The following is a 12,435-nucleotide window of genomic DNA, read 5'->3' on the forward strand; positions in this document are numbered from 1 at the left end:
CTTATCTTTTAACAAAGCTTTATAGATTTTACTAGAAATAACAAAATAAATGTCAAAAACTCTATAAACGTCAGTGACTTCCATTTTGCCTATATCTTTATTAAATGTTCAAATATAAACAAAAATTATCGTTTGCCATTGCTTGAAATATGTTGTTTAAAATGTTTATCTTTTATAATTATAAATCTATGAATTATACGTCCATATTTTTTGTGAGGGGGTTATTGTCGCCATCCATGTCTGTCGATCTAGTTACAATTCGTGTAAACAAAATTCTTTATTCAGACGTTCTAGTGTAGACTTTCTATTTGGTTTGTCATGGGGGAAACCCTGTCACGTATCCATTTTGTTGCAGTTATATTAGCCATCTTCCTGTTGGTCAGAGTTTTTGAGATTTCTTTCCGAACTTGTTATAAATCGACCCTTGCCTAATTATGGCCCCTGATAAAGTTTGCATAAAAGGTATGCGCTCTGGCATCTCGACTAATATAAACAAGAGGAATGTATTTATATACCAAACATTGTAACCGGGGTATCTAAGAATTGATAAAGCTATCAATAATAATTACATTTTTAAATGTCACTCACTGTATTTACAGATAGTTTACAATTTACTGATATAAGAGCCACAAGATGACGAGTGGTAGGAAGGAAACTCATCGGCGTCACAGAAGACATCGTCCAGACAACAAGCCAAAGAAAAAAAATAAACGACGCCGACGCATTGATCTGGACAGAGGTAGTGTTATAATTTTTTTCTTTTTAAATATTCTCGCAATCGAGACAATATCGCAGAATCCATTTTAAATATTCTTAATAATGGTATTTCGGCATTAAGAGGTTTTGCGCTGAAAAGATTAGATTTTTATCTGAATTTAAATTTAAAGGCCATATTATATGCAAACGAAATGAAATAAAATGTGGTTTAACGTCCTACTTTTCTGTATCGACCGGTATAATAAAGAATGGTGAACGCCATGCTGTACGCTTGTAACGAATACCAACTGTCAACATTGAACCTCGGTTTTTCGTCCCACCCGAAAACTAGGCGCTGTTCTTGTAAGCCTACCCCACCCCCGCTCCCACCCCATACCCACTGATCGAACCGCCGACCTCCTGGTTGGTGCTCGTGGGTTTTCTCCGGGTCCTCCGGTTTCCTCCCACTGCTAAAGACCCCTACGCGCAAGAGAATTATTGAAATAAAATTTAAAAAACATATGTTAGTCCCGAAATGACCTAGTTTGTGTCGAGTGGACGTTAAACCCCATTTCTCTCTATGCCCGTCTTCATTAGCCCAGTATAGGAGCAGAACAGTAGGACGTTAAACCCCATTTCATCTCTCTCCTAGTTGAGAACCCTGTATTCTACCAATCCAGCATGTCGATATTGTATTGCGCTTTAACCGCGACCTTTGAAAGTGAATGTTTGTCAGGCATTGTAATAACGAACATGAGTGAATCACACAACTTATTAATGCGTTTTATTAAATGACGGTGTTAGTTTATTCAGACGTGTAGGCAGGCGGATGGGACAGGTCGTTTACTTGTTCAGCCATTTTCTATTAAAACAATCAATTGATTAGCATGTAGTTAAACAGCCAGGTTACATACACAAAACGTTCTATTATTGACAGATGAAAAACACAATAATCTTTCAAACTGTTAAATTTAAAGAAACATAGTATATGTGGGGAAAAATAACGCCTCCATTGTAACCGATTTTTAAATCACCGTTTACGAAATTCTATGTTCCATTGACTGACTGATTACGTCTTCTCTTTGCCGTCGTTTTACTGCATGTTTATGTTTTTCAGTGCAGTTGTTCATTGGCTTTAACACTCCATTCCCCCGAAGCTCATATTGCAGACAACATATTGTCTTATGTTAGCTGTCATTGAGTCGACTGGCGTGGTTTCGAATCCCCGGTTGTACGTGACAAGGAGTAGGGTCGCCTGTCCAACCTCGTGGGTTTTCTCCGGGTCCTCCGGTTTCCTCCCACTGCTAAAGACCCCTACGCGCAAGCCAATTATTAAAATAAAATTAAAAACCATTTGTTAGTCCCGAAATGACCTAGTTTGTGTCGAGTGGACGTTAAACCCCATTTCTCTCTCTCTCTGTGTCTTATGTTACCATATTCGGTGCACGCGCATGGATCTATTATGTGTAGGAAACCACAATACCCAAAGTAAATAAAAGGGGCTCGGGGTTAGATCTATTTGATAAAGCCAATTTCAAGTTTGGTCAAAGGTCACGAGCTGTAAACAGGGCTAGCGCCAATCCCAAACCTAAACCTAACCCTAGCCCTAATGCTTACCCTAACGCTAACATACAATCTCGCCAACAATCACGAGCCCTAACCTTATTTTTACATCTCAGCGACCTTGACGAAAATTGAGCTGGCCTTAACAAACAGATTTAGCCGGGGATTCCGGACGCTCACACTAGGGATCGAAACCACGACCGTAAGCCAGAGGTCACCGACCAGCACTAAGAACACTACTAGGGCATCCCTTATTAAGTCCACTGCCATAGCAGCATATCTACTGTGGAAACTTCTACATCATTGGCTCTCAACCTTTATCCACCCTAGAATCCGTTGGGATAATTTACAAATCTCTAACCATCACCTCGTCTGCATTGGTCATCTTAATTTTAAAAAATTAGATCATGAAACAAATGTGAATGAAAAAATATATTATTTAGATAAAATTACATTCCTGGGTATCAACAATATACACAGTTAATCGAAAACCGAGTACATCAACCCACAGCATTATGACCACTTAATGTGGCTTATATATCTGCTACTGAAATTGTCTGTCCGAATAAAAAAACAACAGAATTTACTTGGCTATCTTTTTAAAGGACCCATTAAGGTGTCCATGAATACCACGTTGGAAAACACTGTTTAATGCCTCTATATCATATTATAATATATTATATCATATCACGAAAAGCTCTTCTCCACCATTACTTATTTCATGACAAACTCTTCTCCGTCATTACTTATTTAACGACAAACCCTTCTACATCATTATTCATTTTACGCCAAACACCTCTCCATAATTATTCATTTCAAACTCTTCCCAATCATTACTCATTTTACAACAAATTTCTCTCTAGCACTGTTCATTTCATATAACCAAATCATGAACCAAGGTAACTCACAAAAGACGAAATTACGATAAAAATATCGCTAAAATGAAATTTTAGTTATAAAACCAATATTACTGTATTTTTGCACAATGTGGTATTATAGTAATTGTGGCTTGAACTATGCGCATGCATCCGGTGTAGGAGGTTGGGTTACCGAATGATTAGGTCTGTCATGGAGTAAACTGACGTGGTTTCGATTCCCCGATTGTATGAGACAAGGAGTAGGGTCGCCTGTCCAACCTCTTGAGTTTTCTCCGGGTCCTTCAGTTTACTTTCACAGCTAAAGACCCCTAAGGGCAAACGAATAATTGAAATAAAATTGAAAAATTTGTTAGTCCCGATCCAGATTGTGTCGAGTGGACGTTAACCCCACATCATCACCACCACCACCCCACCCCACCACAACCCCCCTTCCACACTCGCTTTCTCTATGATACGATATACTAATACGTGATCATCAGTATAATTTTCATTAGGGACCAGAATGAACAATGATGGTGGATATTTGTATTTCGTCTCATTTTAAAACTAATCTATCCAAATCCCTAAGCAAGGATTAAAAATGCCTTTGGTCATAATATATTTGCTGCAGTATAGGTATTTAATGAATGAAGAAATGAAATATGAGATAGGTTCGATTATATCACATAACCCAAAATTTATTCCCATATAAAAACAAATATCGCAGGAGTTATAAATAAAATTAAAAATAAGTAGAACAATGAATATAAATATTTAAAATTTAAAGATGTAAAAATTTAACATATAAAAAATCAACATATAAAAATTTAACATTTAACTAATTTATTAAAAAAAAAACTGTCTCTTTTAAAAATTCTATATAGACCCGGTTGACTCGGTATTTAATGACAATCATCACAATTATCGAGCAGTCTGGTGAAAGAGAATATTTAAAATTCTATAAATAAAGAAAAATGTTTTCTCAAGTGTATCACAGTGTATGTCGATTCACGCATGCCCAATTATCTGTAGCAAAATCAGATAAATATACGGTCTCCGGGGTATACATTTTAAAATGGAAGCTAGCTGGATATACATTGTTCGGGTCTTGATTTAAATTTTGTATCATTTTAAGTCTGGTTATTGTATCAGGTTGTTTTGTTTATTCAATCGATTTTATATTAACTCTGCGAACACTGTGTTTCCCGAGAATATAGATAAACACTAGATTGATGAATGTGGGAAGTTAACAGCCTGTTAACTACTTATCTGGATTTGCTGTACTATAGGTAATTGGAATCCATGGTGCGACATGAAGTTATTTCAAAAAATCTATTTGGCGACTAAATTCGATGAAACATCAATTAGACCTGCGAAGGGTTTGTGTTTTCAATCATTTTCCGAAATAATCTAACCAGGACTACATCCATGTTTTAAAACTACATGTATAACACAATGTGACAATAATAAGCCCCTAATATTTAAAAAATTTTTGTATTAATAAAATGCGTGCTTTCATTTCTATAGCTACGCGAAAATATACAGAAAACCTTTCTTTTCATTTCGACTTAATGAGAGTGCTGCATTATCATTTTATCAAATAAAGCCTAGAAATATCAGTTTGATCAAAAGACTCAAATTAGTGAGGAAAACGTTTGTTGATTCCATAGCCACAGTTGAATGACCAAGCTACATCATTAATGTTAACTGATTCATGTTGTGTTTAATAAAGAACATAAAAATGTCTGTCACCAAAGTAACTTCAAAGACATTGTAAAATCATCAATAGGTAAGTCTGTTGCCGAAGTAAAGAACTTAAAAAACATTTGACATTATCAATGGGTAATTGTCAGAATTTGTTCTAATCAGACAATAGGGGACTATTAAAATGGCTTCGTCCACCCGCCTGTCTGCCCGCCCGGTAATCACACCTTTTCGAGCACATTAATTCTGCTCCTCTATAATTGAGCTAGAACGGAGTCCAGTGATGAACAATTTTTGCTTAGACAATGTCGGGACTCGTGATACCCAATTTCTTTATTTCTACATGTCGTATGAATCCACAATAATCGACATTCAACTATCCAAACGTTTCTTAATCTCCTCGAAAAGACTTTTGTTTGCCATTTTCAACATTATCCTCTCTATTTTAATCACGAAACGAAAGACCAGATCATCTATTTGTTTCGATTAATTATATTATGATGAACTTGGTGTATCATTACTTCAATTAGGGGCGATATGGGGCCAAAAAAACAGATATGAGGCCAACGAAAAAAAAACGGCGCTGCTCTTGTCGAAACGAAGATCACCAGCATTAGATTTAGACAGACGCGTGCACAGCTAGACCCCAGACTTGCATGGATAAGCTCTAGACCGGCGCCGCTGCACCTCATACCGGGGCTGCTAAGTTCCAGACCGGAGCCGCTGGACCAAATACCGACACTGATAAGCTACAGCCCGGCACCGCTGGACCCAAGGTTGCCGCTAATAAGCTCCAGTCCGGGTCCGCTCGGCCCCTTTTGGGACACAAATGTTTATACTTCTAACTGAGCTAGAACTGAGTCTATTGATGACCATTTTCTACTTAGGGTACGTGGGGATGCTGGTCCCGCCAATTTTGTGTCTTTCTCAAAAGTTATAGAATTTCCAATTGTTTAAATGGTATAAATACTTGCCCCGAAGTATATTTATTGTCTTCTCAAGTGGGGATTTTTGTGGACAGTGTAAGTTTAGTACGCCCTGGTCCGGAAAACTAGCTGCCGCGTATGTGCCGTAGGTCGACACTGACCGGCTTCCAGTTTTCCAAAAGGTATATCATTGCCTGCCACGTCTGTTCCGGAATACTGGCCCCACCTATGAATAGCTTGTTCATGTTTTCAGTCGACCTATGTCATTGTACCCATTGTTAACGTAAACTATAGATTTCTATCGGATTATAAACATGATTTACAGGCACCAGTAACCTTTGTCAATACTTTCTATTATTTGAGCTGATGATTGAAATAAGTGTAAATGTCTTGGAATCACAATCAATACCGTTATAAGATTAATCACTTATCAGTATGTATCAAAACACACTTTAAATCTATAATGTTGCATCGTGAGATAATTCAGGAGCTATAGTGCATAATTATCAATAAACAGGTTTATATCACCATAGATTTTTTTTACTGATTCCACATTCGTGTGCTATTTCATATTTCGCCTACTTGTTTTTCCCGTCATTAACGTAGTTAGAAAGTCTTTTACCAAGAAATAATTAGAGGCATATTATCACTAAAATCAATAACAATACAAAATAAGCCTAGAGTAACTTTTACTTTGTCATCTTAACACAAATTGTCTTATAAAGCAAATCCTTTTCTCGAGCCCCCACCTAGAGCTCCTACACAACCACTGTAAGTTATGATGTGTACGAGAGTTGGCGGTGCCAGGATTTGTCTGAAGGGGGCCTTCCACAGAGAGTTTTAAAAATCCCAGTAAAGTACGTGATATGGAGTATGTTCTGTATAAGAAACATAATCAATAGAAATAATTGCTTCCCACCCACCAGAGAGAAATGGAGTTTAACGTATGGTTCAATTTTATTTCAATAATTCGCTTGTGCGTAGGGATTCTTTATCAGTAGGAGGAAATAGAAGACCCGGAGAAATCCAGCAGGGTTGGACAGCCGACCCTACTCCTTGTCATGTACAAGCAGGGGAATCGAAACCAGTAGGCGGATACCGGAAAACCCAGAGAAAACGTACAAGCTCCTTGCCACGTACAAGCGGGGAATCAAACCACACCACTTGACTCAGTGACATACCTTCTGACCCAACGCGCAAACGTTAACCACTCGGCCACCCACCCCCTAGTCTTTTATAAATATTTGTGTATTGCCATATTAAACGTATTACACAACCAACCCAACAACACGAGAAAATAACTGGGGGGTTTTTCATGCTCTCGGGTCAATTGTTTTTGTGTTGTCTGGTCAATTTCGTCGTATTGTTGACTTGTCGCTTTCGACTTTTTCACAGAATACCAGTCGTGGTCTCGTACACATATTGAGTCACATGTACTGCCGGTACACCCTTGTGTATATCCATCAGTAGATCTAGAGTAATCAGTATCTTTATTACAATTACCATCATTACATCTCTGTTGACAGTTGGTACCACGGTAACCTTGTGTACACCTAGAACATTGTCCTGGGACCTGTTTCACTAAATTTTAACTAAGATAAAATCCAAATTTTAGTAATTTGATTGGATAATATTAGGTTGATTTTGGTGCTTAGCCAATCAAAATTGAAGTATTCACTAAAATTTGGATTTTATCTTTAGTTAAGATTTCGAGAAACCGGGCCCTGTATTCCTATTACAGTTACCACAGTTAGTAACTATACAGCTATGTTGACAGTTGATACCATAGTAACCTTGAATACAGCTAAAACAATGGCCCGTTATCGTGACAGTTGATAACTGTGCATTTCTCTTCGCAGTTGGTACCATAGTAACCCTGTACACAGCTATAACAATGGTCTATTTTCCTATCACAGTTATCGTTACAGTTAGTAACTGTGCACTGCTCTTCACAGTTGGTACCATAGTAGCCTTTTATACAGTTATAACAGCGACCTGTTTTCCTATCACAGTTGTTCTTACAGCTAGTAACTGTACAGCTGTGTTAGCAGTTGGTGCCATAGTAACCCCGTATACAGCTATGCAGTGGGCTGTATTCCTATCACAGTTATCATTACAGTTAGTAGCTGTACAGTTCTTTTGACAGTTGGTACCATGGTAACCCCGTATACAGCTATAACAAAGGCCTGTATTCTTATCATTGTTGTTGGTGTAGTTAGTAACTGTACATTGCTCTTCACAGTTGAGATAATTGTAACCCCCTATACAGCTGTAACAATAACCTGTATTCTTATCACAGTTATCGTTACAGTTAGTAGTTGGACATCGTTTTTTTACAGTTGAGACCATAGTAACAACCCCTTTATACAGATATAATAATTAATATTATTAACTGTGCATCGGTCTTCGCAGTATGTACCATAATAACCTCGTGCCGGAATACTGCCCTGTATCCCTATCACAGTTATAATTAACGTTAGTAAGTGTACAGATCTGTTGACAGTTGATACCATAGAAACCTTTTATACAGCATGATGAAAAATACCAAATGTTGAATCACATAATCTATCTTTACAGTTGACGTCACATTGATTTTCACAGGCTGCATCATAATAATGTGTTCGACAACCATCTGAAACATAGCATAAACTCATCTCAATATTAGATATAGAGAAATAACCCGGGCTACACCGTAATACTGATAGATTAACAAAGTACAGAGACCGGCTTGTATTGACATTTGCGTTTTGGTTATCCAAAATCCACCATATCCTCCTTCGTTTATGAAACTGCACCATATGTGATGGAACGTATCTAGTTATGAAATAGCCAAATTAGGAAATTTGAAAGGAATGGGCATGTCCATTTCCATATTAAGAAATTAGTACTTTGATTAACATCTAGCTTAAGGCAAGTAGGGGCGGTCCTATCTTTAAAAGGGAGAGGGGGTGGATAGCCGAATCGTCTGTCTTTGAGTCAACTGGCGTGGTTTCGATTCCACGGTTGTATGTGACAAGGGGTATGGTCGCCTTTCCAACCTCATGGGTTTTCTCCGGGTCCTCCGGTTTTCTCCGACAAGGGGTATGGTCGCCTGTCCAGCCTCATGGGTTTTCTCCGGGTCCTCCGGTTTTCTCAAACTGCTAAGGACCCCTACGCGCAAGTGAATTATTGAAATAAAATTGAACCATGTGTTGGTGCCGATATGACCTAGTTTGTGTCATGTGGACGTTAAACTCCATTTCTATCTATCTATATATCTTTAAAAGAGCGAGTGGGTTCGTTACACACGTGAGCTCACTCATAGTATCAGCCATATCAAAACAAGAGAGCCAGTTATTATTCTCGAGAGCGTGGAGATTTGTGACTGACAATTTGCCTAAATCTAGAGAATACTATACAGTTCCATTAACGAACCTATGGCCCAATTTGATATATAAAAATATCGTTTATTTCCGAAGCATTACGCGATCCACAATCTCATACAACTTGTTAACGAATTTGAAACTAATATTAGGTAGAGACCATAATATTGTTACACTATAAGAGAATAATAAGTAACATAATAGTAAAGTGGTATCAGATTTTCCATACAAGTAAACATCTAATTAATATAAACATGTTCTACATACCGATAAATTAAAATTACCTGCTGCGTGAATTAATAAAATAAAAACAAACAAACTGGACCATGAAACCATCTAAATTCATATGAATAAGTCTGTATCAAATTTAGTCGTCAGCTTATTAAGTTATTGTATATCGTAACAAAGACGTTCCTGTTTTAGTATCACAGGTGTTTGTAAAATAGAAAATCTCTTTCAAAAAAGGCGTTAAGCTGAAGCTAGGTATTTTACCTATAATCTTTCTTTAATCTTATATTCATATAAATACCCCCTTCACACATACACCACGAACACGCTACGGCGTACAAAAAATCATCCAGATTGTGACTAAGAGTGGCAAGGTCTTTGTTAGTGTAGTAGGATCGTGGCAGGGTAGGGGTAGGAACGTAGAGAGCATGATAGGCCACGACCTCGTGGTGGAAATAAAGCGTGGGGATAGCTTAGTAAGAGCGCGGACTGCGTACTGGCAGCATACCCAGAACGGGGAGAACGCCCATGGTCACACTCTCATTACGCGCACCGCGTCCCGGTCACGCTCTTTCTTTGATCTTAAGTTTTTCGTAAATTCCCCTTCACACATAGCTAGCTTCAAAAAAAAGTACATACACAAAATTCCGAATCTTGAAACACACATATCTTATCGACGGATGGACAGATCTGTTTAAAGTATAAATATACAATTTGAATTTATTCCGACGTGTGTATACCTCATAAGCGATTATGCTTCTTTAAAGGAAAAAAAATATTTCCCATAATATTCGAAATTAAAAACACGAATTAGAATTCAGTATTTGTCCATCTCAGTTAACGTTGATGTGGTTATCTTGGCGTGAAAATACAGGATACTAATATCCAGTTTAACACACAGCGAACAATTTATAATCAATACACGAGTCGTGTATTCTACTGTTTCGACCGACATTTATAATAACCAAGAAAACTATCCCACAAAGACAACGCGGTAGTAATTAGTAAAGCCCCCGTCAGACCAGGATGGCGTTCTTACTGCGCTGCTGCGACAGTACGGCGACCAGAAAATGCAAAAGGTCGCTGGAAACGTGAACACAACGCTAGAAAATGTCCCCCAAAAATTACAAACTTGAAAAAAGTCGCGTTCTTACCTCTCCGCGCTTATGGCGTTTCTATTGAGATGTATTGGCTTGGCAACGGCAATCATCGGCGAACCCGCGGCGCTCTAACAACGCTCAGGGGGTTCTTACCACAAGTCTTCTACATGTATCGCGACTGCGCGTGCGTTTCTACCACGTAATCACGGGGACTATATCAGCTTGTCAGATTTTTGAAAATTTCAAGATGACGACATGCACATTGATGTATGAACATGAAAAACGTGGTCGCCATAGGAGTGTAATGCAAGCTTGGTAACCGCGCCATGGTCGTATTAAGATCTCCATAAACGCACTGGGAACCCCATAAGATCGCCATAAGGACGTGGTGCAAAAGCGCAACAGTTGTGAAATCATCGTAACATCGCCATGCATGACAACACCTTAAGGACTCCAAACGCTTGGCAGGGTTGTGGCAGACACGCGAGGGTCGTGGTGAAGACGCCATAAATGCACATTGCAAATGTTACAATTTTCGCAGCGTCTTTGCCACGTGGGTACTGCGTGTGTACTGCGCGTGTACTACGTTCATGGGGATGTTGCCAGGCTTGTCTCGCGACCATGGAGACAATGCACGATATCTGGCCTTTCTACAACGCATTTGGCGATCTTAACGCGATCTGAGACAATTTTCCGTCGCCATTGCAGTGCAGTAAGTGAGCCACCCTGGTCCGATGGGGGTACAAAAAAAAATGGCTGATTCACAAATAACACAATAATATTATATAAAAAAAAAATTACTTGTAGAATAGACTAAGCAGGTGTAAACGACTGCTGTTTAATTTGGACTGTTCACATATTTCACTGAACAAAACTGATTATAAATTGCAATATTTCTTTTTAAAAAAATTGAATATAAATCACTTTATATACATTCACGTTAATTTATGTGCTTTTAGACCCATTTTCGTCTATTTTAGGAAAAAAAACATGCGCTGTTTAAGCTACACGTTTCTTATTTCGAAGCTTTTTCGGGAGGTTGTCAGTGGGTGGTAGTTGGTGTCTACTATATCTACAGCTCAGTCAATGTTTAGGCGACTGGGCATCTGAACATAATATGATAGTTATAATCACGTCATATAGTCTTAATAATTTTTGTCGGTTGACAATATATGTAGTTATCTCCCTTTATTTATCTAAAAGAATTATATGTGTGTATTTATATTAAGAAAGACTGTTGATTTATGCACGTTTTTAGAATACATTGCCCACGTTATAATAATAATAATAATAATAAAAACTTTATTTAATGAGGCAACTTATTTAGTTAAAAATCAATCTTCCATAAATTTCTACGAAGCTACATAGACATGTATACGTGTAATATCAGGATAAATTCAAAATCATTTGAAAGAGAGAGGTTTGGGTCAGTAAGTCACTCCTAAACTACAAAACATATACTTCACATTTGCCAGATCTAACGAGGTGTATTGCTATTTGTGTCACTATTTGTGCTACAGAGAGATAGGAGTTTGGGGAGGAGACACATACAGCTATTACTCCAACGTCTGTAGCCCAATGTTCAATAGCTGATTCTGGGTACTTATTTAGATGTCTCATAAAAGCATACGCACGTTTTCTATGACTAGGGGATGTTGGTAGATTACATCGGTTATGAGGTAAAATAATCGATGTCCGGTAGTATATGTTCATAAAAATAGGGTTTAGTATTATGAAGCTGAAACAAGCGATGTTCTTGTCAGAAAAAAAAACAATTACCGCCGTTATAGGATTATATGTACGTGTTTGCCATGACAGGTCAAGGGAAGTATAAAGATGATTTCTAAGCCGGTGTAACATGCGCAGTTGATACATCTACTGAATGTACGTGCAGGCCTGTTCACACAAATCTTTCAATTTCATACAGCATTTACAAAGATATGGTGAAGCGAAATTTCACCGATCTATGCTGACCATTACCTAAATGGTGCACTTTACT

General features: G+C 38.0%; 1 protein-coding gene across 2 annotated transcripts in view; it reads left to right on the forward strand.

Annotated features, from left to right (window-relative positions):
- The first annotated feature begins 603 nt into the window (after positions 1-603).
- LOC126820875 (enolase-phosphatase E1) overlaps positions 604-12,435 on the forward strand; it is a 40,170-nt gene continuing 28,338 nt past the window's right edge. For both annotated transcript variants that reach the window (XM_050549013.2, XM_050549016.2), the window contains exon 1: positions 604-739. In XM_050549013.2, the coding sequence (XP_050404970.1) occupies positions 634-739 (106 nt within the window). In that variant the 5' untranslated portion in view covers positions 604-633. The remainder of the gene's footprint in view (positions 740-12,435) is intronic.

Source organism: Patella vulgata, chromosome 5 (genome assembly GCF_932274485.2).
Source record: "Patella vulgata chromosome 5, xgPatVulg1.2, whole genome shotgun sequence".
Taxonomy (NCBI): domain Eukaryota; kingdom Metazoa; phylum Mollusca; class Gastropoda; family Patellidae; genus Patella; species Patella vulgata.